This window comes from Amphiura filiformis, chromosome 18 (genome assembly GCF_039555335.1).
Source record: "Amphiura filiformis chromosome 18, Afil_fr2py, whole genome shotgun sequence".
Classification (NCBI taxonomy): domain Eukaryota; kingdom Metazoa; phylum Echinodermata; class Ophiuroidea; order Amphilepidida; family Amphiuridae; genus Amphiura; species Amphiura filiformis.
This window is the reverse complement of record NC_092645.1, coordinates 34,150,260-34,176,484: the sequence shown is the minus strand read 5'-3', so window position 1 is coordinate 34,176,484 and position 26,225 is coordinate 34,150,260. Positions and strand designations below refer to the sequence as shown.

Here is a 26,225-nt window from a genome sequence, read left to right as displayed (position 1 = left end):
TAGACAACTTTGGCGGCTCTATTTTGAAGCCTCTGCAGTTGTTTCCTATCCTTCGCCGAAATGCCAAGTAGAAGTGAGTTCGCATAGTCAAGTCTAGACAAAATGAGAGACCTAGCAAGATGGTGACAGCTTTCAGTTGTGATATACCTCCGAATTCTGTACATGTTTCTGAGATGAAAGTTCACTGATTTAGTGAGTGATTTCACATGAGCATTCATGGACATTGTTTGATCGAAGACAACTCCAAGGTTCTTAATGGTCGAAGAAGGTCTAATGTCCATATTACCAATTTTGATAGATACAGTCTGTAACTTCTTTAGATTATGAGACGAACCTGCTACAAAAAACTCCGTTTTGGAGTCATTGAGCTTCAACAAATTCGTCATCATCCAGTGCCGAATAGCATTGATACAAGCCCTGTACGCCGACTGAAACTCTTCCTGGAGACCATGAGACTGAAGGTGTTCTTGGAGTTGAACAGAAGCAATTTTCTCCATGATTTTGGAGTAATAGCTTAAGTTGGAGACAGGACGATAATTCTGTAAGACATTCTTGTCAAGAGAAGGCTTTTTAAGACCGGACAAACTACAGCCTCACGAAATGGCGTGGAAACTCACCACTACTGAACGATTTGTTAACAAGGACTGTAAGGACATTGCACAAAACATCAATATTATCTTTAAAGAGCCACACTGGAAGTGTATCAAGGATACATGACTTGTTAGCAGAGTTTAGAACAGTCTTTTTGATGACTTCAGCACTAACAGGCTTAAAACTGTCAAATACCTGTACACTATCATCACACAGAATGTCACTAGGATTACTTATCTTCTGTGACTTCCGATAGCAAAAAACCTGGGTCAGTGTTAGGGTTAATACACAGAATAATTATATTAAAAAATATATATATATATAGCAAGACCAACTTATTTTTGAAAGACTATTACTGAACATGCAAAATGCAAAGATTTGTTCCAAATATTAAACATTATTTTAAAACAATATATCAAAACATTGCATTGCTAACTTGTTTTTAAGTTCCAACATATTTAGTTCACACATGGTTTTACATTAGTCACAAACATCAAACCCCTTCTCAGTTTAAGTGGACAAAAGTTCTTCAGCAATAAATCCACCAGTACTTGATTAACTCCATTATTATCAGCAACTATGTCTATAATTACACCAAGCCTTCAAATAAGCAGGCGCAGGGAGCAAGTTTGCCCTCGTAAAGCCACCAATTGCTCCTGGTTCTGGTAAAATTCACAGAAGCAATTTTCTGAAACAAATTGCTCCTGGTTTTAAAAGTTTTGCACTTGATGCAGTAGAGCTGGTATGCTGAGTTGTACATACATATATATTGCTATTTGAAAATTGCTCCTGTTTCTTCAGAAATTGCTCCTGGTTCTTGTAAAATCCCAGGTGAACCAGGAGCAATGTTCAATTACAAATTGCTCCTATATTTTCGTCATTGTGTCGTAATTACCAGATTATGACACGATTATGATACATGAATGATGAGAGCGTCCACACTGTCAGCACCTCGTCATCGTGTCGTAATAAATTCACGCTACAGTGATTACGAAGCCCATTGAGTATACATAAATACAACGACAAAATGCGTACACACAGGTAATTTTCGTCATTATAATTACGACACAATCATGCTAGAAACCGGCCCATTGATGGAAATTTTCATCATTTGCTAATGATGACACGATTGTAGTATGCCAACGACATTGAGTGGACACACGGTACTAATATTATAATACGATTATGACACGATCGTAATCGACGGGAAAAAACACACTCGTGAGGACCGGACCTAATAGCCTATTAACTTGGAGCTTAAACAAGCCTAATGACACCCCCTACATACAAAGAAAGCAAATGCTTTACAAATGAACATTTAACTTTACAATTTATGTGTTCTATATCACACAGAGAAAAAAAATGCACAAATAAATTAAACGCATGCTGAGCACTGCCAGCAGTCAACATTTTAGTTACCGAAAACATTTTCTATCCAATATAGGCTATATACCGTATTTCGTCAAATAAACGCCCCCGGGGGCGTTACATTTTCCCAAGGGGGGGGCGTTTATTAGAGGTCATTTTAGCACGACAATTCCAGTTAAAATCATTAGGTAAGCTTAAAAGTCACGCTAAAATGACGAACTATGAACTTTTGACACTGACTTTTGGTTCACTTCCGGGTTTCTGATGCAGATTTTCGCCATTTATTGCTGCTATTACCGACCATGTGAGCAACTTGGTAAGCTTACTACACAAGATAGCATAGAAATATCGGAATTTTTGAAACATCTTGGTTGAAAAAAGTGGTGGGGGCGTTTATTTGAGGGGGAGCGACTATTTGACGAAATATGGTAATATTAAAGTTTGTTCGGTTAAGGCGGAAATTATTTGGCTTTTACTGCGCGCATCAATAAAGTTCCAACTCACGCTCGCATAATTTCACATATAAGCTTGCGCTAGTTACACATTACGCAACGCACACCTAGCATAAGCATTGCGTCCAACAGTGTGCACACCATTCTATATCAATACACAGTGTTATATGAGTCTTTTTTTCGCCTTATTTAAGCGGAACAAAATTTACATGTGTGGTGCTCTCAGAGAAGACTTGAGTGTATAAAACATTCAATTCGCTGACGTAGTGCACGTTAGTATCCATTGGTTACTGGTTCAAGCCCAGGCTCATACACCTATTTTGAATTATGATATGTCATAGGCTTTGTGTTGTGATCATTTTGATCAGTAGTTCATAACAAAGAACGTGGGAGCCAGTTGCCCTAACAAAGGTAATATTGTAACATGCATTACACCAGCGAATTTGTCTAAGCAAGGGTGAATCCCTATGTCAATATTCTTTGAATTCAACATGTGGATCAACGGGTGTTTTAACCAATAGCATAAACATTTGTAAAAGAAAGGAGTGCAAGTATAAGTGAACACCTTCATTAGACACTAGGATCCACAACATGCTCATCCATCAGGGCACAGTTCTTTAACCCCAATACATCTGTACATTCATTGAATGACTTTTGAAAATTTGGGTACAAAAACTCATACTCTGCAACTTGAGGTCAAATTTTGCACTATGATTATGTAATTAAGGTTATTGGACTATGCCATTGGGATGAGGCTATTGTGGTCCATAGTGAGAGAGCTTGCGATTTCCAAAACGTATGTTTCAAATGCCTGTGCATCTATTCAAAATCATGTCACATGATAGTGATTTTGAATATATGTATGGGCATTTGAAACATGTGTTTGGAAATCGCAAGCATTCTATGATCTTCAATTGGAACCATCATGGGGAATGAATGCTAACTCAATGGCAGCCATAGCTGGATCTTCGTTCGGGCTCTATCCCACCTTAAATGTGAAATGATGTGGTTCAGGATAATGTTGAACATCAAGCGCACTGACCATGTTAGTAATGAAAGGGTCTATGCCATCACCAACACTGTGCCTCTTATCAACTCTGTCAGATCACGACAACTACGATTCCTGGGACATATCCTGAGGATGCAGGAAGATGAACCATGCAGAAGATATGCTCTCTACACCCCATTACATGCTAAAAGAAGACCTGGAAGGCAAAGAACATCCTACTTGTCTTATGTGCAAAAATTGTTGGGGGATTTCGACAACTTTCTACTGCCAGATGCCATTGCCACTTTGGCTTCAGATCGTAGTACATGGAGAAACTTTATAGAATGAAATGAATGAATGAAATGATGTGGCATTGGCAGGGATTAGATTCCATCACCTCCGTTACACGTACGAAAGAATGATGAAAGTTTACAACACAATACAATATAACATCGATTATTATCAATTGTAATCCACCCAACAGTCACTATGCCATTTTTGTTTGGAATTGGAGGGGACCCAGTAATTGCCAAATGCATTCTGACCATCACTTGGCTCGTTGGATTCGTCTAGACACCTATAACTAAAAGTTAAAAGTCTTCATAATCGTCTGGTAGTACCATGTTTGCTGCTGCCTGTAAATAACAAAGGAGGAGAATAATACAAATAGGGTTACTTCAAAATCAGTATTATTTTCTACTAATGTAGGGACCGAGTCCCGGAATTCGAGTCCCGCCTGGTAGCGAGTACCGGGCAGGAATTCCATGCCCGGATACCAAAAAAAAAAAAAAAAAAAAAAATGCTAGGATTATTCATGGTTGACCTAAAAAAAAAAAAAAAAATTTTGAAATCATTAATAAACTATGACATGAATACAAATTATCAATTTTCATTTTTTTTTTTTTAAAAATTATAATTTTTTTTTATTTTTTAATTTTTTTTTTTTTTAAATTTTTTTTAAATTTTTTTTTTTTTTCCGGTTTTGTAGTGTCCTGAACCTAGACCTAAATGCTAGGATCATTCATATTTTGCCTTGAAAAAAAACTTTGAAAAAAAATGTATTAAAAAAAAAAAAAAACTTTTTTTTTTTTTTTTTTAATTTGGTACCACCCGAAAAATAAACGGGTACCGGGCACAAAATTACCCGAAAATCCCAACCCTATTTTCTACATACTTATGTGAACAACATTGATATTTTAGAATCAGGGATATTTTTAATTTGATGTTGAATATACTACGCGCACAGTGAGCGCCTTGGCGCGAAACCCTAACGTGTAGATTATCCCCATTTACTTATTGAGTAGATGCAAACAATCTGCAAGAATCTTTAGATTCACACAAATCAATTTGGAGAATCTCTATGAGAATAGATTCTTGTCAAATTTCTGAGTCTGGAGCATTGCTCGCTCATGTCCCAAAACACAGGGAATTACTACAATTTATAACAAACTCTTTGGGTTACACCCCCCACACCCCACACTTACTTGTAATTCTGCCTGATGTTGTTGTGCCAGTTCAGCAGGCACTTCCGCCTCTGGTGGTGCCAGAGCTGGCATTTCAACAAATTCCAGGTTTTGATCTCCCGTAAGATTCCTTGCTAGCCACAGGAATGGCTTCTCAAAGTTGTAGTTGCTTTTTGCACTGATGTCGTAATACTGTGTGCAAGAAAAAGAGACAAATTTATTACTAATAGTATAAACTTGCAGATTGTCTTTGAATCACACAATAAATGTAAATGTCTGAAGTACCTCTGAACCCATGTTTTGTAACAAGTTTTAAAATTCCTCAACAGTTGAAATTATAAAGAGCAATTTAGGCAACATTTGCTAACACTATCAATGAATTAGCCTTCATCTCAACTCATCCAACATAATGCTCTCTTCCTACTACAATGAGGAAGTGGTTTTATGCAGTGGCGGCGCCAGGAATTTTTTTCGGGGGCAAAATGAATTTCAGGGGGTAAAATCAAACAATTTTGCACAAAAAATTGCCACAAAAAGTGGAAATTTTCGTAATTTTGTGTTTTTACTGGGGGGGGGGGGGGCAACAGGGGGAAAGAGTTCTATGCCCCCCATTAGAAAATATATATATACAGCCTCAAAGGAGGCCTATATAAACATGATAAAGTATGTATGGCTAATTTGAATGATTTATTCAAGAAATTCATTAACAGCCTAATGGTCTAAGCCAAAATTGCAACTTTCCATGGCTTAAAAAACACCCATTTCATGGAATTGCTACCACCGCGTTCTTGAATTGGGAAATTGTGCTTTACCTGGAGATTCTTTTTCCTGTGGAAGGTGATGTTCTTTCCTTTCACTTTACGGTCTTTGATGTCAACTTTGTTTCCACACAGAACGATGGGTACATTCTCGCATACTCTCACCAAATCACGATGCCAGTTGGGTACATTTTTGTATGTGACTTTTGATGTTACATCAAACATAATAATGGCACATTTTCCTGAAAGAAACAAGATGGTTCAAATCATTTATTATGCTTCTGAAATAAAGCCAATCAAACAATTTTTTTAGGCCTAACTTGACAGAATTAAGTTTTGTCTAGGACCCTGTTCACATTGGAAGATTTCTTCATTCGACGAAGATAAGTTAATCTTGATTAACTAATTAAGCATGCGTACACATTACGCTGAACGAAGATTGAACGAAGACATGCACTGTACACATTTCATAAAAATTAACGAAGCTCAAACGAAGCTATTAACACCCGGCTATTATTAAAGCCGGCGAAGATCACTTGTCACATGATCACTTTCCTTCGTCGAACGAAGCAAGCGTACACATTACAAAATTTGCTTCGCGAACGAAGTATTCCTTCGTCGAAACAACCTTTTTAGCTTCGTTGAACGAAGTAATTTTAATCTTTGTCGAAAGAAGAAAAGTGCGTACACATTGGGAAAAAACAATTTTTAATATTCGTTCAAGGTTCGTTGAAAGAAGAAAATGTTCTAATGTGAACAGGGTCTAAGAGAAACCAGTAAGGTGATTTTCCACGGATCTTACCTTGAATGTAGTAGCCATCTCTAAGACCGCCAAACTTTTCCTGACCTGCTGTGTCCCATACATCAAATTTGATGGGTCCTCTGTTTGTGTAAAATACAAGTGGATGTATTTCTGCACCAAGTGTTGCTGGAAATAGACAATAACAAGCACAGTGATGATATCAACACCGATCACTGACATTGAGAGTGTTCCCCCCCCTGACAAAAATTGACAGAGAAAAGTGCCCCTCAGACAAAAATGAGAGAGAAAATTGGAAGGCAAAGGAAAAGAAAAGGGTCAAGGAGCCTGTTTTCCATCAAAATTTAACCAGATTATGGGCCAAAATAGTGTCTGTGAAATACAAAAAAAAATGATGCAACCAGGAATTTTTTTTTGTTTTTGCCCCAAATTTTTTTATTTTGCACCTTCCAAACCAAAAATGTTGGCTACACCTCTGGCAACATGCCTATTATATTCATAGATTTTGTTTCCTTATTTTTAAGTCAGATTTGATAGTAAAAATAGGCCCCAATTCCCCAACCAATTTTTGATCGGCCACCACCACAGGAAATAGCAGCAAGGACTACAGACGGATCCGAGACTGTCTGTTGGTTGGTACAACATTTTGAGTGAAATTAAAGGAGTATTTCATGATCCTTGCATCCTCTTTTTATGACATTTTTCAGTAGATATCTACGAAAAAAGCTTATTCCTAAAATTTCAGTTGATCCCAATTTTGCTTTTGCGAGTTATGCATGATTATGTGTATTAAACTGCTCTATAGACAATGTGTTCAAATTTCACAATATCTTTGCTAAACAAATTTATCTGCAAGAAATTTTTTGAACATTATGTAGCCAGAGGTTTCCAGTGATATAAAAGTGGGGGATTATGCTGTGGATCACAAAATGCCCTTTTAATTCTGATGGGGTAGTGTTGAAGCCTGTTGTTGAATTGACCAGGAATATATTTACTGGGATTATAATTTTAATGCAAAAACAACACAACTTACCTTTATATACCTTCTCAAATTCTCCTGTTAAATGACGCTTTACAAATGTAGTTTTACCGGTACCTCCGTCTCCTACTAACACCAACTGTATAGAATACAAAATACAGAATTTGTTTCAGATAATAAAATCCAGAACAGCATTAGGACAAAAACATGCAAGTTGGGCTCAGTAATAAAATTGAAGGAATGTCACATCAGTTTTGTCCAATAGTGAAATTAACACTATAACAGCTTTGGTACCAGGTCTCAGTTTTAGTCCAATAAATTCCTATAACAATCGTGCAAATCATGTTAAATTTGCTGTATTTGGCAGAGATACAGTACTTATAGCACTGATAATATAGGCTATACATATATATATGGTGGCATTTCAACAGCTCCCTTATTTTGCGGGAAAAGGTCGTTGAACTTTTACACAGAGGTCAAGTTCATAATTGCTCCGGCTTGGTTAAAAACAAAACCAATGTATTCCTCTAGTCATAAGGATTCAGAATAAAAATCCCTTTAAAAGGGAGAGCTTGGCCTTGGAATACCCAAACTGAATGAAATATATCAAAAAATAAATACAAAGAACATACTACACTACAAGAACTCATATTGCAGTTGGCCTATACTCGGTTATATGAAACGATCTGATCCAATCAGTCCAAGTCAGCACTGGCCCTTTACACACCTGCTCCAACAGCAACTACCATCTAGGAGTACCTGACCTATGCCTTGTTACCTTATATAGGCCATATATACCTACCTATAAACATAGACTACCAACCCACAACCTAAATACCCACCTACCTATAAAACAGTAGCTATCCATTCTCCCAAATGTCAAACATGACTGACATAGTCCATGGAAGTAAAACACATGAATAGACTGTGATATTACACTCTCTAATACCATGTATACTGTGATGCGAAAGTTCATTAACCACCAAAATTGTTCTTGGTCAATTGTTCCATGTCCAAGGACAATATAATAATTTGGTTAAATTTATCTTGGAAACCGAAGCAAGTTCCATGTTACACCTGTCAACAGTCATTAAAACTCATCATCCTCCAGGTCAAAAAACAATCACTACTGAGCACTGCTTTATGAGGGAAATAAGGTTATCTGGGAGGTTGCTATTTAATCCCTGGGTTAACATGGTCAAGTCAAAGAGTTCACTGCTGAATATATAGCTAAATGAATTGAGTCATGGGGGAGTGAGGCTACTCTTTAGCCTCCTGCAAACCCACAACTTAAATTTTGAGCATTATCCTACAACATTGTTTTACTGAGGATGAAGCAATGCATGTTAACAAGACTAGTTTCCTACTTCAGGTCAAAGGTCGAGGTCGCAAACGAATGATAATATTGCTTGGCTTGTAGCCAAGCAAAAAAGTATAGTTTGTCATTTCTATGATGTATGATTAAATGGAGTTATGAGCAAAAAGATAGTTACATGTGACGTCATAGAACATAGGTCTAATTTTGGCACCACAAGTAGCAAAACAGAAAAATGCTCAAATTTTGTTGAAAATGGTCCCAAATTATTTGTCTTTTCATGATAAATTAGAAAATTCTGAACAATGTGTGAATTTTGACCCTTTTTAATCAGTCAATTAATCTGTTACAGTACATGTATGCCCAAGCACCAAAGTCACCGCAAAGTGTTCAATTGTGCTTGTTTTACCAGTGATTTCTTACTTTAAATTCTGCTACACATTCTACTTGCCAGGGCCGTCGCAATGGCAGGCGGAAGGCCATGGCCGCCCACTTTTTAAAAAAAAAAAAAAAAAAAAAAAAAAAAAAAAAAAAAAATTGATTTTTTGATTTTTTTTTTTTTTTTTTTTTAAAATATTTTTGGGGGGTGCACTGCACGGTACCAGCCTCTCATCCTTGCCACCCGAGAAGAAAATATTTGCAACCAAATATCAATGAGAAATAGTCATCAGATTATAGACTATTATAGTTTAGGGACACCTCACTAGACTCCATGTCTAGTCGATTTCTTCATTTTCAGGCTGGCCCGTGCCGCTCCTATCAATAATTATAATTGTTTTATTTTTTGTCCTAACCATTCATTAAAAAAAACCGTACAGGCTTAACCCTGAACTATACAAATCCTTGACCCTCACCCAGAACCCCCCAGGTAAATAATCATTGGAAGAAAAATTAATTTCCCCTAATATAAAAACTTTGGCTAACCTATTTTTAGTGTTATTATGCATGAATATGCAATTTGTGTTTTAATTAATTTCTTCAGTCTCATTTCATTGAAATTACCCGATTTATATTGCTAATAAAATAAAGGAGAAACCTTCCAAAGAATTTTGGAAATACAAAAAAATCTTTCATGCATGAATTTTTTTCTTGAATGCAAGAATAATTTTCTTGTGTGTTTGCATTTTGTACTGTGTGCATGCAAAAGCTTTATCTTGTGTGTTTGAAAACTAAACACAATACATTTTGTGTATGATGACCTACTTTCAAATTTCTTACATGCAAGAAAAAAGCTCTTGCAGGCAAGACAAATATTTAAACATGAACGATTTTCACCACATCATTCCAACATTCAATATCGGTTTTATTATGTTTATGCTAACAATAATCGCAATATCAGACAGTAATATTTTACTGTTTAGCGCATTTGAACTTTATTGTATTTGCGCATTAAAAAAGTGGGTTTAAGAAAAAAATCATTTCACATTTTCATTGATGTTAACAAACATACTTTCAAACAATCCTTTGTTTGTCCAAAATAAAAATTTCTAAATGTAAAAATCTGTTATTTAAAAGTATAGGCGCTATTTCATGTTGAAATGTATATATGGATTCTCAATACGTTCAAACGTTAGGTTATATAAAGGGTATGAGAGTACAAAACGTTTTAATAGCATTCAAAAAATTGAAAACATTAAACGGAAACATTCTTAGACTAAAATAATGATATCTGAAGTGTTGACAAAATATTGTACAGTAGGCCTATGTTGGCAAAAACACATATTTTACAATAACTTTCTATTTGTGACAACATTTAAAAATGTGGTTGGGTTCTTGTAGTGTTTTGTCCTACAAAACTTCAATACTCTGAAAAGGTAAGTATTTTATCTTTCTTTTTACATTTATTTCAATATTTTGTTAATGTCACTAAAATATACCAACAATTAAAATTCGTAATAAACACTTTGAATGAATATTTATTAATTAATTGATGTAGGCCTATACTTACCCAGTTCAATGTAAGCATATTATAAGCCCTATTAAGGCTGTAGAGGCCTACTTTAGTACATAGGCCTATAAAATCCGTCAACATATTTTTAAAAATGCAAACCTGTTTAAATTTCAAATACAATACATGGTCTTATAAATATTATACATGTAGACCTACTTGTAATGGTTTCTGAAATGTAGGTACGATGTGTCCAATATAAGTTTCCATACAAATGACATCATGTATGACAAGCTGTAATTATCAAGAAGAGAGGCATTTTCATCTCAACAGACATGTAATGCTTTCACGTCAGCCACGTAAAGATTGTCCAAAATTACCATTTGAAGGGTAAGTTTGAAAGTTTTATTTCTCAGTATTCAAATAAATTGATAAAAGCTTAAGGTAATTTTTTTTTTAGTTCATTAATTTTATTTTAATAATGTAATAAGTTCAAGAATAATAAGAAATGTTGTTGTCACTTTCAGTAAATGTTAGACCTGAAGCAAGCATGGTCTATGAAACCCACGTGGAATTTATTTTACGTCTTTGACACTGATGGGTCAGACCATAAGATGAAGCTGTCAAATTTGACATTACCAAGATATATTTTGAATGTCCTTCTAAGTTAAAGTTCCCCTTGGAGAAAACTCAATTACGGAGAGCTGTACAAGACATTTACCACAAGTAAAAAAATATTACAAGGATTTTAACCTGTACTTTATTTTCTCAAATAGAAGTTTAAAGTGATCGCCAATGACATGAATGAGAATGTTGTTGCCACAATTGAAAGAAAACCACTTTCATCATCGAAAGAAGAATATTTCTCTCAAAAATTGTGAAATGTTACTGTTTTTTGTTTTGTTTTTGTTTGTTTTTTATATAGGGGGGCCTATATAATTCTGTGTCAACACTGCACTGAGCCCTTAATGATGCATAAGTCTTTGGGGCAAGTTTGGTTTATTGGTTAACTTCATGTCTGTGTTTTATTTCTCTAGAAACGATTTGATAGCGTTTTACGATGCCACCGCCAGCATTTGGTGAAAAGTCTGCGGAATTACTCTGGCTAGGGCAATCTGCACATCAACCGCTACAATTTCCTTTTCCAAATAGGAGTTTTGGAATAACAAGACCAGTTAACAGGTCATTTCAAAGAAGCTGGTTCGAGAAATGGCCGTGGATTCACTACGATGAGGACAGGGACCTGGCCTTCTGTTTCCCATGCTTGGGAAAAGCATACAAAGAAAAGAAACTTTATGCTCCAACTGCCGAAAGCAACTTTATAACCAAAGGATTTCATAACTGGAAAGATGCCACAATAAAATTTGGTAACAAAGAGGGCACTGGCTATCACACGGATGCAGTCTTGAAAGTAGTAACACTTCCACAAACCACAAGTGATATTGGCGAGACACTTTCACACAAACATGCCACAGAGAAAGAAGCAAATCGACAGTGTTTCCTCAAACTGCTCTCAAATCTGCGATTTTTGGCTAGACAAGCCCTGCCCATGAGAGGTGATGGTAATGAGGATAATTCAAACTTCATACAGTTGTTTAAACTTCGAGGTGAGGATGATACCAGGATGACGTCGTGGCTGCAGAGAAAGCAGAGCAAGTACACTTCAGCAGAGATGCAAAACGAAATGCTCAAAGTCATGGCACTCAAGGTTAGCAACTATTTCAAACTGTTGCGATTTGGTAGTTCACAGCATCTTGCAGTGGTAGTGAACTTTGTCAAAATTGCATTGATCATTTCATAGCTAGTGTGTAGAAGAATTCAAATATCACAGATACACTTTAGTATAGGTCCTGTAGTTCTTGAGTTATATTGTATAGGTTGAAACAACAACACTTTAGTAAAACGTACATAACTCATTAACAACAATAAATCAAGCAAGTTTTCAAAGTATATGATTTGTGAACTTTTGCAAAACATATGTAGGCCTATAATTACTAGTATTATTTTTCAATAATAATTGATTTAGAAATAAGATAATGAAAATCTTTTGGCTGCTTCGACCAACAATATCTTGTCTACCCTTAAGGTATAACTAACACGAAGTAGGCATAATAAAATAATAAATATGTCCAATGTCTATCGCATTCCAAATTTCCAATCTCTTGTGCAAAAAAAATGTTATAATCAGTATATCATCATGTTCAGATTTGTTAGCAAAGAAAGAGCGAGAGGGAGCATGATTAAACGTTGTATATCATGTATAATTAAATAATAGGTCTAATTATTTACTCGCTGTGTACATATTGCTGGAATATCATAATTTACTTGATAAAACTTAAAATAACGGACAAAATATCCATGACCATTTAAACTAACCCATGCAAATAATGCAATTAACCCATCGTTCATTTATATTTCTTTAAATGCACAGGTTCTACGTGACATTTCCGCTTCCATACAGAACACTCCTTTCTATACGATAATGGTAGATGAGACCCCTGACGTCAGCAGTAAAGAACAGGTTGTTATATGTATAAGATGGGTAGATGATGATCTTCAGATTCATGAGGATTTCATAGGTCTCTATCACGTTACGTCCACTAGCGCTGAGTCCATAATTAATGTAATTAAGGATGTGCTGCTCAGGATGAACATTTCAACACACAAAATGAGAGGCCAGTGTTACGATGGGGCAGCGTCGATGTCAGGAGTCCATCGCGGCGTTGCAAAGCAGATACAAGATGAAGAGCCTATAGAGCCATCTACACACATTGCTACGCTCATGCCCTAAATTTGGCATGCTCAGATACAATTAAGAATATCAAAGTTGTTAGGGATGCTCTTGATACTAGCAATGAAATTATAAAGTTGGTCAAGAACTCGCCTAAACGTAGCGCTATGTTTGCTGAAGTTAAGCAGGTTGGAAGAATGTCAACGTTAGTTTCAGAGGACGACGAACAGGACGCGGATGACTCCGCCGATGAAATTGATGACGTGCACGAATCCTCTGCGCCTAATTTGTCAAAAATGTGCTTCACAAGGTGGACAGTAAAGGCGACCGCGCTAAGTGGAATTATAGAGAACTATCAAGCACTATCAGCAACGTTTGAGAAATGCCTTGATGATGAAAATCAAGATTCATCAATGAAGACAAAGATCAGAGGAGTAGTAGCACATATGAATACGTTTGATTTTTACTACGGGATTAGACTAGGCGAACTCATTCTGACTCATAGCGACAATTTGAGCAAAACACTGCAATCAGCTACAATGTCCGCAACGGAAGGGCAAAAAGTGGCAGAAATGACGGTAACAGCCATTATTGGAATTCGTGACAAATTCGGCAGATTTTGGGAGAGTGTTACGGCTGACGCAGCAAGCCTTCAGCTGGAGGATCCAACAGTTCCTAGGCCCAGAAAGCGTCCACGACGTCTGGAGACAGGCGATGCATCGCCTTTCACCCATCAACTGCTGAAGACCATTATCGCTTTATGTACGTCGATGCCATAGACAACATTACAAGTTGCATTCAAGACCGTTTTAATCAACCTGGGTACAGACAGTATCGGAAGTTGCAGGATCTACTGCTGTATGCCGTGAATGGCAATGATTTTGAATCCCTACTCAAAGAGGTAACCGCATTTTACGGTTCTGATTTTGACTCAGAAAGTACCTCCGACTGCACTTGAACATCCTTAAAGAACAGTGTCAAGGGAAGAAGGATATCACGCTTGAAGAAATCCGATCGTATGTGACTCATGATTTGTCTCCTGGACAGAAGGCCCTTATCTCAAACGCTGTCACTCTTCTTAAGTTAATTCTAGTTATGCCAGCAACCAACGCAACAAGCGAACGATGTTCAGTTCATTACGAAGGGTGAAGACATACCTGAGGGGGACTATGAGACAGGACCGGCTTAATTATATTATGACATTGCACATCCATAAAGAGAAAACAGACAAACTGGATCTAATCAATGTCGCCATGAGTAAGAAGAAAAAAAAGCTGACCATCGCATGCACATATTTGGTAAATTCAAGACCACGGACATAGTTAAGATTCAAGTCTGATGGATGAGGTTTCTTGGGGTTTCTTGAGCCTCATGGCGTGTCTTCAGTAAAGGCTTATTTTAAAAACTATACTCATGTATTCAACAGGCGAAACAGCCGAGATAGTATTTACAATGAGTATAATTAATTAAATTATGTCTTTTATTAAAAAACATAGGCCTATATAACTTTGTTTTGTACTGCCACATTAATATTAATTTGTGTTAGCTACATCAAAGTACAAGAAAAGCCAACTTGTTCCTTTGATTAGCACACGGATGTTTGTCATTGCAATCATATTTATTTATTTATTTATTAGAACATACACTTTTGTAACAGTGGCACACGCCAATCCGGCGGTGCGTTCATAAACAAGATATTAAAGGAAACAAAGCAAATTACACAAATATTATACAAAGGTGACTTAAAAAAGCAAAACTTGTTGTACAGCAAAAGAAATACATATTGAAATACAATGAGCATAACTTTCATTATGTGATGGAAAACAACACTACAAATAGACAATAAGGATATAAAGGGCGTCATGCATATCAGGATGCATATAAGCGCATCATTTGCTCTTTGCTGCATCATCATACGTATCCGGCATGCCCTCTCTGGCACGGCAATTGTTTGGGCACTCTCTTTCACCCTTGCCACTTCTCTTTTTGCGCATTTGGGCATTGGAGCATCAGCAGCTATCATTTTGTGAATTTGTTCTATCTATTTTAATGTTGTCTTTCATCCTAATCGTGTTGGATAGGCTTATTATAGTCCATAATTCCATCTGCCTCACGTGCGTGAGGGGAGGGGTATGATGTTTGAGATTTTAATTGCCATAATCATGTTAATTGGTGGGCGGATGGTGGGATCATGTAAAGTTTTATTTTTACCATGTTTACTTTTTTTTTAAATATGTAAATTTTATTATGTAAACCTAGCTTCGGGTTGTAATCTTTCTTTCGTACATTATAACTTGTGTCAATTTGTAAGCTGTTCTAGATCATGTAAGCGGAAACACCCGGCATGTACCGCCACTGACCATGCAGAATGAACTAGTATAGATGTCTAAGTGGTGTTGCAACAGTTATATGGGGGAGGGGGCAAAGAAACACACAGGGTAGGCCTACACGTAATTTATTGCAAAGCCCTGACATAATAAGAAAAAAACCAAAAGTTCCATGACGTCCTGTAAACAAAAGTCCTTTCGTAATGGTGCGGTCAATATATATTAATAATATGTGGAATTTTCAACATTTCAGTAGTCACACTTCAGTTTCACTCTTTCCGACGGAGGAGTATAGGGGAAGGAGGGAGGGAGAGACAGAGCAGAGGGAGATAGGGAGGATCAGCCTCCTAACTCTAAAAGCTAATTTCGTTTATAGGACGTCATCGAACTTTCAAGTTGGAGTGAAAAGGGTACATATTTTTACGATTATTAGCATTATTAACATGATTAATAGAAGTAAATTTGACATACGATATAGCCATGCTTATATTATATGTGTGTAGTTCTTGCGTTTAGGTTAAAAACATCCAAATGAAATAGGCCAATTTTTGACCATATGGCAGTAAAAAGCGATACAAGTTTTGATACCCCTAAAACTAGTTTTTAGCACTTTATGTACATTTACATTCATACAAATGATGTGAGTAGTTTCAATTCACATACGGGTTTTACGCACATTGTGTACCTCAAAATGCGAGAGTTTCAGGCGGCTTCGCCCCTGACCCCTGACAAGGGGCTCTGCCCCTTGACCCCGCTAGGGGCCTCAGCCGCCCCCAGACCCCCGCCATATGGCCGCCCCACTATTTCATACCTTGCTACGGCCCTGCTACTTGCTGTTGTGGTGCTGCAGCCATATTTTATCTGAAAGGAAATAAGAAAAAAATAATAATAAAAAGTACTAATTCAGCAACTTTTCATGTATGTTATTGTTATGCATCAATTTACTCTTTTAATTTAAATATGGCTTTTTGAAAAATCATTTATCATTCAGTACAGTCCCATTCATAATTTTCACAAAAAATTGTGCCATTTCATTATTTTCATAACATTGCACGATCATGCAGTCGCAACAACAATCTAGATGTGCTATGTTTCTGCGGAAGAGACTGTGTCATGTGACCACAACATTCAGCAAAAAATTGTTTTGCAGTGATATGAACTTCAGAAATCTATCCATAAACAAGTATTTTTAGACCTAAATCTCATTTCTGATTCTGAACAAAACAAAAGAGCAAATCAAAAGAAGAACATTTAAATTTCCATCAGTTTTCATTGGTTGTTAAATTATTCATCTTGAGGGTAAGTTTTGGTCTAAAAAATTCCTGACCAGCTCGCTATATTCGATATCACGCCCATGCTCCCTTGAATTTTATTCTGTTTACATGTAGACCTTAAGTGATAATCTCATCCCCAATTGTGGTATTCCACACGTACCGTCCTGTGGGCCATTGTGATTCTTATCAAGGTTAACAGTTACTGATAATAGATAGTTAAGTTGGATTGTCATGAAACTTGGGTTGATATGAAATCCCCTAATAAGCAGCAAACATTCTTAAGGTTGTCTGAATATAGATTGTTGGATTGTTGTAAAACTGAGAGGATGTGATTTCAATTGAGCCGTTTGTTACAAGTATGAATTTAATGTAGACCTATTTAGCACACATTTTTTAATTGAGCTTTTGAGTATTTCCTAGCATGTCATTGGTGGTATTTACCAATAAATGCCAATATTTCGCACCCGGTCCGGTTAGTTGTGCCAAACATTCAAATTTACTAGCATTCCAAGTACTTGCAATGCAAAATTATGAAACATGACTTCATCCATGGCATTGTCTTTTTAAAGACATTCTTGTTAACTCTCAGAACAGCTAATGCAATTTACCTCAAAAGTTGGGAATTGGATTATTTTGGTGCAGGCCTCAATGTGAGGTACAAAACACTATACGAAAAAATCTGACCACCTACCTTTAATTCAAGAAGTAGAAAGGTTAAAACATTCAACTGCACTCCCCAGGTTTATTTTCTCTGAATAAGTTAATTCAGCGGTTCTTGGATCAGTAAGTCCGATGAATCAATGGTTTTCTGAAATTTCTGTGTAAAATATTACACCAGATGCTAGTATAGATTATTTTTCACTTTTCTCACATACATCTGTACCACCGATTGTTCCTGCAATGAATGCCACTGCAATGAATGCCATCATCATGATCATTTATACTTGATTGGTCCTGGTACACCTGGTTTAAACCGGTTTAACAGAGGGGAAATCCTTTTGCTTGAATCAACATAACCTGAAAGGCACGAATGATGCTATTTATAGGGCATTCAGAAGCACAAAATTTTTGATTTTTTAATGGCCAACCTCTAATATTGTTCATTTTGGTGTAAAAATGCATCATGCAAAATAGCACATATGCTGTGGTTTGATGTTTTACTGTTGCAGCTTGTTTGTTTGTTTTGTTTTATATTTAGGCCTTTGTTTCTATTGATTTAACTACTCCTTCTGTCTCTCCTGCATTTTAAAGGTTAATTTAGAAATTTCAAACAAACATTACGGATATAAATATATTGCCACATACTCTGGGTCCCTAGATGACCTTTGATTCAGTGTTTCTGTTTGCCCGTTTGTTTATTTACTTTACGCATTTGTTTATTGAGGTGTTTATTTATGTAATTAATTAATATTTTTAATTAATTTATATTAATTAATTAATTAATTAATTTATCAATTTATCAATTTATCTATTTATCTATTTATCTATTTATCTATTTATCTATTTATTTATTTATTTATTTATTTATTTATTTATTTATTTTTTATTTTTTATTTTTTTATTTTTTTATTTTTTTATTTTTTTATTTTTTTATTTATTTATTTATTTATTTATTTATTTATTTATTTATTTTTTATTTATTTATTATTCTTGGTTATCTATTTGTATTTATTATTTCAACTTGTTGTGCAATCTGGGAAATATACACATAAAAGGGGAATGACCTTTTAAAACCCACTACCATGTATCCATACAGTACAGTGTTCTAATAATGAAAGCTTTCTGCCAATAGCTGCCAAAGACCCACATACGTGGGCGTCAATCCAGGGGGGGGGGCAGGGGAGACGTGTTCCCCCACTTTTTGGCATTTTTTTAGCCACTTTTTGACAAGTGGAGAAAATTTAAAATTTATCACAATTTGTTTCAGTGGTGGGAAAACAGCCAAAACATGATGGTGAATTTCAAGATGGTCGAAAGTAGTATGCAATCTGTGGTGCAATAGTGAGCTGAAAAATTCTACATAATGACATCATAATACTTTTATATATTTTCTGCAGAAGTTAAAACTGGTCAAAACTGGTCAATGCAAACACTACGGACCACAATGGCCTCATCTCAATGGCATAGATCAATAAACTCAATCAAACAATCATAGTGCAAAATTTGACCTCAAGTTGCAGAGTATGAGTTTTTGTACTCAAAATTTCAAAGGTCATGCAATGAATGTGCAAATGATTGGAGTTAAAGAACTGTGCCCCTGATAGATGAGCATGTTGTGGATCCTAGAGAAAGAAGTATGATTCATGCATGCGTTTAATAATAACAGTCCATACATATGACATAAATCCTGTGATAGATTAAGGGATCTGGAATGAGCGTTTTGAGCATTTCGACAGTATTTTTTGTGGGACATAAGAGCACATCAGACATATCTAATTGCATTCTGAATACGAAGAATGTCTTTCTGATATCAAATAATTTTCATTTTTTGAAATTCACGATATAATACAAATTTTATGACAAATTATTAAAATTTGATATTTTCACATTTTTGATATAATAACAGTCCTCGAAGTAAATTTTATAAATCTATTGATATATTCTTAAAGTGTATGTAGCTGGGAGGAAAAGCCGACGATCAATTGAAAATTTTGACCTTTCATATTGAAGATATGGATTTTTTTCCCAAAAGACCTAATTTTTTTTGGTGTTTTGGGGAAAAAATCCATATCTCAAAATTTTAATTGATCGTCGGCTTTTCATCCCACCTACATACACTTTAAGTATAAATCATCAGATTTATAAAATTTACTTTGAGTACTGTTAAATATCAAAAATATCAATTTTTAATTATTTGCCATAAAATGTGTATTACATTGCGAATTTCAAAAAATCAAAATTAATTGATATCGGAAGGACATTCTTCGTATTCAGAATACCATTCGATATGTCTGATGTGCTCTAATGTCCCACAATACCTACCGTCCAAACGCTCATACCCCTTCCTTAAGAAACTTATGTTGATAACTTCAATGCTGATTGGATTCAGATAGCTTTTGATTAGTCAAATTAACAAAGGGAACATTTTGCTTGAGATCTCATTATTTATTTCCTAGTAAACTAGGTGTTCTGCACACATTTTAACAATATTAATATTACCAAATTCCACTTCATTTAAGTGTATTTTAAATTTAAAGCATATCTTACTGCTGACTTAATTAATTTAATTAATTTGTTTATTTATGTTACCAAATCATACTACAGTACTGATCCCTTCCCTGGGAAATTATCCTAAAGTGATTAATGAATCGGAAAGCAACGTTCGCACAGTATTTTTTGTGGGACCTGAGAGCACAGTGCACCAAATTGCATTCTGAGTACAATTTTTTGAAACTTGTGATATAATACAAATTTTATGGCAAATTCTTTTGTGAAGAATTTTGATATAAAATACTCTCTAAAATGTATACCGAGTGGAAAGAGTGCAAAAAAGAGCGAGAGAGTGAAACGGAGGACAACCCCTTTTTGAGTGGAAAAATTTCACTCTAAAAGGATTGAAAAAAAGTAGTCTGTATACTACTATACATTCAAAAGAGGGAATATTGCCTAAAGAAAATGTATTTTCTTTCATTTTAAAGTGTTTTTCACTCAAAAATGGGTTGTCCTTTGTTTCTCTCTCACTCTTGAAAGAATGAAAATTCACTCTTCTACATTAAGAGAGTACAACAGATTTGGATTGGACTTAACCCTCTGAGCACTACCTGCCGATCTAACATTGGTCAATTACATGATATCTTCATTTTAAATCACCAATCAGAATGCCCGGGTCAGAATGGTGCTTTGCAAATAATTCATCCCAATTTTTTTTGCATGGTGAAATTATTCAAACAATGTTGCGGATTGGTCTAATTGATAATGAAAACTTCTTTTTGGCCAAATGGGCAGGTAGTTCTCATGGGGTTAAAGTGACAAGTGTACATATGGCTCTCTCCTTTTCCTTTACCATAGGCAACGTAACCTGGCCACCTGATCCAATGGATCCAATTAACCACTTTAAATGGCAGGTCGGTTGACATTGAAGTCTTCCAGACCAGCAAAATTCAATTTCAAGTACACACTATAATGTGTAATGACCCTGACATTTAAGACCAAATTCATCACCCATTGCTGGCCATAGATCTATGAAATATTGATGGATTTGGAATGATCAGGCACATGGATGTAAGGATGAAGATTTAATGGACATATGTTACACACTGTACTACATCATCAAATGAATCAATAATATACATTTACTTTGGATATACTTAAGTACTGGAGGAAGACGCGGTATTCGTGGCTGCAAGCCTGCAATTGCGTTTTTTGGCTTTCTCCCCCAAAAAAAATCATATTGAATTAACACTGTTTGCTGTTAAAAGCAAAAAGTAATTAAAATGTCCAACTTTATCCTGCTTTGAAAAAAACTCAATTTTTTTAAGTGGCAGTATTTCTCTGGTTCCAACCTTCAATAACAAGTAATTTAGGGTCCATAACTTCTTTAAAATAAAAAAAAAGATATATATTTTTTTGTGTTTTTTTTCAGGAAAATCATGTTTTTTTTTGCTTTTTTTTTAAATTTGTGATGCTTAGATATAAGCCTACTGTTTGCTATTATAAAGTGCAGCTTGTTTGATCAAACATTTCCAATCAAGAAAGGGCTATCTTCCTTGAAAACGGTTATGTGTGCATGTGATACAATAATGTAGGAAATATACTACCACACAAATCAAATAGGATAATTTTGATTTGTGATGCAGTCTGCATTGGGAGCAGCGTGGCACACTCAAGTCTTTGCCTTTGGTGCGAGAGGTCTCGGGTTCGATTCTTCGCTGGACCTTAAAAAAAATCCGCTCTCCCCGTGGTTCATCTGGTAATGGCGGGGCAGATGATCCATGATAAAGACATCGTTTACAGGCGCTTCTGATCAGGGTAACGCCCGATTGTCGGTTACATTTGCCTGTCCTGTAAAAATACCCCGACCAGCTATATACAGCGACCCCCTTCGTTCACCAGGTCACTTGTGCTTGGCCGAAGTTTCGTCAGCGTTATCTCCTAGATTTCAGCTGTTAATGCCTAGATATGCCCAACATAAAAAAAAAAAAAAATGCAGAGTGTACTGTATTCTACCTAATTAGCACCCCTCTCTGCTAATAGTGATAAGGACCCCTCCTGGGAACCCTTACATAAGTGACATCTTTTCAAGTACCCCATTTCAATGCATCCATACTATCATGATACAACTAAAATTCCCACAAATGTCTGTACATTTTCATCCTTTGAGGGGGGGAGGGGGGTTGTTATTCAGTATAGTACAAATTACCATATGGGGACATCTGCAAATGTGGGTCTAATTTTAGGTCTCTGGTTTGGCAATGCTCTCCCCTTGTTTCTAGATCAATTTTAGTAAGGGCATGTTGGTGCAGTGGTACAGGCTCTGCTTTGTTTGAGTTCGAGCCCCAGCGGCGCCATTGTGTTGTGCTCTTGGGCAAGGCGCTTTACCTTACTTGCCTCTCTCTACCCAGGGGTGAAATGGGGAGCTGTTATGAATATTGTCCATTGAGTGCCACCCAAAGGTATGAGTATGCCTTGGGCATTGTATGGCAGCTGACATGTTCTAACGACAGTGGAATAAATGTAAAGCACTTTGGTACATGTACACACGTGAAAGGCGCTGTATAAATACCAACATTTATTTAGTATAAAAATGGGTAATTTCTTAGAAAATACCCCGAAAAATACCCCAACTTCACCTAACTGGAGCCCAAAGTGATCGACTAAGGATATCACCACTACACTAATTAATATATGACGCTGACTAATACAGACAATAAATTTAACAACCTAATTAACAGTCTGTAGACTGGGCCTGATCTTTATCACATGGTCATAATGAGGCTCATAATCATAAATATGGATCAATTAGCAAGTAATTGTTTTATTTAATGACAGTCATGGGTTTGCTTAATTAATTCCCAAGTGCAAGTGTATATTTAGATTAAGGAATTAAGATTTTGTTAATTAGTTTTATGACTGTCATAAATATGGGGTGAATAATGGCTGTGATAATGACAATGACAGACAGATCCAGAAAAGATATCTTACTCTTCCCAGAATCCTTTGCAACATGATACATCACCTCATTATAGCAAATGACACTCCTATTACTTTGTACAGGTTCCCTTTGAAAATAGTCTGGGTAAACTTGGTTCCATAGTTTAATAAAATAAACATATTTTGCAAGATCTCGATGTGTTCTGTGCATTGCGCCACTTTTTGTCACTATCAACCCATGCTGCACTAGCAAATCAGTACAGAAAATTGAAATGGAAGAAATACATTGTGGAAAATGTATCTTCTCAGGATCCAACTAAATTGAGCAAGATAAAATTATGAAATAGCATGAAAATTCTCTGTTGACAAATCTATTTGTAGTCAGGGTTGCCAAAAACCGTTCATCCCAAATCGCAGATCAAATAATCAAAAATTCGCTCCATTTTTCTCTAAACCATTGGTTTCTATGGGACAGGAAACTACTGGAAGTCGCGGTGTGAGCCAATGTTGAAAAGTCGCCCATTTTATCCTTAACAATTTGCTTCTATAAAACAGGAAATTGTCAAGTCGCTGTAAATATCTCAAAAGTCACCCAATTGGGCTACCAAATCAAGGGTTTGGTAACCCTGTTTGTAGGCAAACATTGTGCTCTTGTTGTAAAAGGAAATTATTACAAATGTCTTAAGGAGGAGAGCTTATACTCAGAACTTTGAGGTACACAACCTTTTTCGTAGCTTTTGCTGATGCCTTGAATAAATGAATGAGCAAATGAAGGAACATATGAATAAATGAATGAATGAATGAACAAATGAAGGCATTAATTGTTTAATAATTGATTGATTGGTTTATTGATTGATTAACCAAAGTAAAAATAACTTAAACAGTGTGGAGGAGAGCTTACATACACAGGACTGTGAAGTCTACAACCTTTTAGGAGAGTTATCACATTTGCTAATGCCTTGAATGAATGAATGAATGAATGAAGGAAGGAAGGAACTAATGAAGGAATGTATGAATGAATGAGAAAATGAAGGAATGAATTGTTAATTGATTGATTGGTTTAGTTATTGATAAATAAAAACAGAATGCACTTTATAAGTGTATATCACATTCATACAATTTACATGTATTAAACAAGTAGTGGGCAAATCCCTTCACACATTTATAAGCAAATTTTATCCTTCACATAAGCTGTATTATTTGAAATTTGATGGGCTGAGCCCCATATGTATTCCAAACTTATTATGGTTAATTGAAGTAGATGAAAGGAAAACATTAATTCACATTAGGGACATTATATGTGACCATCCACCACAGCTGAGCCCGGATGTCTCCAGTGCCACTATTGAGATCCCGGATTGAGATATGCTCCATTGAACTAAACAATAGGAAACAAAGGATTTATTGACTGTTTTATTGATTTTTCACTACTTAAATGTCAAGTACTATAGACATGATATACATCATTTTAAAGCTAATTTTAAGCAGAAAATTTTGGTTGAATATCTCAAAGATGATGATTGGCGACTTCAGGGCTCAGTTGTGCTGGGTGGTCACATATATCTCTTGGTTCAGCTGAGGTTATTCTTATTCACAACCCATCAGATGGTATATTTGTAACATAAATGAATTGGACAGTGGGCAAGACATGTCTTGTCCACTGCTGAATAGTATTGCATCAATTCCTTGGGCTATTCCATTTAAAATCCACACTCCCCTGTGGAAGATTTAGGAAATATCTTTCACAGAGGGATTATGGATTTCAAATGGAATTAACACATTAGCAGCTCCATTTGAAACTCACTCTCCCTCAGGGAAAGATTCAGGTTGAATCTTGCTCAGAAGGTGTATGAAATTCAAATGGAGTTGCCTAATGTGTTCATTCCATTTGAAATTCATACTCCCCCCTGTGGCAGATATTTCCAAAATCTTCCACAGGGGGAGTGTGGATTTTAAATGGAATAGCCCATTGCATGGATGAAATGAAATGTGTAGTGTTGTTTTGAGGTTAACTCTTAAATAATAAGTGTTCATGCTTATACATGTAGGACAAATTTAATGTTTCATATATGGGTACTACACGGTCTACACCCCTGTGGTAAATTTGTGACTATTTTTGCATTTTTCTCAAAAAATAATAACATACTGGTAACAAAAGTTATGTATATTATTGGGGCAAGAAATCCAATTACTACACTGAAATGTCAGTGTCTCAAGAAAAGCGGTTCAGTATATATGATAGGAAACGAGGTACATCCTAGTGGTACCTTATTTCTTATCATAAATAACAAACCACCTGTCTTGGGTCACTGAAATTCCAGTGTAGTACCGTACTGACGCGAGTATAGTCCCACCTTCGAGTAAAGTCCCACCCCCAAATTTGGTATTCATGTCATAATCTATTAATGATTTCAAAATGCATTCAAATTCAATGCATTTTGAAATCATTAATAGACTATGACATGAATACAAATTATCAATTTTCATATTAAAAATACAAAATATCTTGAATTTTTTAAAAATTTTTTAGGTCAACCATGAATGATCCTAGCATTTAGGTCTAGGTCTAGGAACACTACAAAACCGAAAAAATTAAAAACTTAAAAAAAAAAAAAAAAAAAATTTTTTTTTTTGAAATTCGAATATAATCCCACACCCCCATTTTGAAAAATGTTCACCCAAAAACGGGGTGGGACTATACTGGCCAGTCACTGGTAATTGGATTCCTTGCCCATAGAATATAAACAACTTTTGTTACCACTGTTTTATTAGTTTTTGAGAAAACTGCAAAAATAGACACTAATTTATCGAGGGGTGTACTAAGAACATTGGTTAGTTTAAAGTGCATTTCACTGCATGATTTTGATTTAAGTGCAGGTGGTAAGCAGTCCTGTACATAGATAATATAAAATCGATAATATAAAATAGACTTACATCATATGGGCACAGCCATTTCCAGTTGGCGCCAGGAAAATCCTCTCGATAACTTTTTTAATTTGATAAAGTTTAAAAAAATATTGTTTTGTGCATTGTATGGGAAACTCAGAATCGCGTATTGCTCAGAATTTTTGCAGTAGGCTGTTTATCAAAAAGTCATGATTTATTTTCAAAATTCTTGTTTTACGTTAAGTTTTCAATGTTTTTCGTCTGAGTTTTCAATGATTTTCATTCATCCCATAACTCTTGGAATATTAAAAAATAATTTGGTTCATTTTTTGACAGAAATTGGGAGCAATTTTCA

General features: G+C 35.6%; 2 protein-coding genes across 5 annotated transcripts in view; one reads left to right on the top strand and one right to left on the bottom strand.

The window, feature by feature from the left end:
- Positions 1-26,225, top strand: part of LOC140140146 (carboxyl-terminal PDZ ligand of neuronal nitric oxide synthase protein-like) — a 372,750-nt gene that overhangs the window by 118,982 nt on the left and 227,543 nt on the right. The gene's annotated exons all lie outside the window — the stretch shown is intronic.
- Positions 2,416-17,791, bottom strand: LOC140140145 (GTP-binding nuclear protein Ran-like). Its single transcript, XM_072161999.1, has 8 exons — positions 17,586-17,791; positions 16,455-16,481; positions 9,098-9,125; positions 7,414-7,498; positions 6,423-6,548; positions 5,675-5,862; positions 4,884-5,054; positions 2,416-4,034 (listed from the first exon to the last, which is right to left on the bottom strand). The coding sequence occupies exons 2-8, from the start codon at positions 16,472-16,474 to the stop codon at positions 3,990-3,992; spliced, it is 663 nt and encodes a 220-aa protein (XP_072018100.1). The 5' UTR covers positions 16,475-16,481; positions 17,586-17,791; the 3' UTR covers positions 2,416-3,989.

Excerpts from the sequence above, each read along its gene's own strand:
- LOC140140145 (XM_072161999.1), bottom strand. The coding sequence starts at position 16,474 with ATGGCTGCAGCACCACAACA. Across the intron at positions 6,549-7,413 it reads ATTTGAGAAGGTATATAAAG|CAACACTTGGTGCAGAAATA; the intron begins GTAAGTTGTGTT and ends GTCTATTTCCAG. Across the intron at positions 5,863-6,422 it reads AGATGGCTACTACATTCAAG|GAAAATGTGCCATTATTATG; the intron begins GTAAGATCCGTG and ends TGTTTCTTTCAG.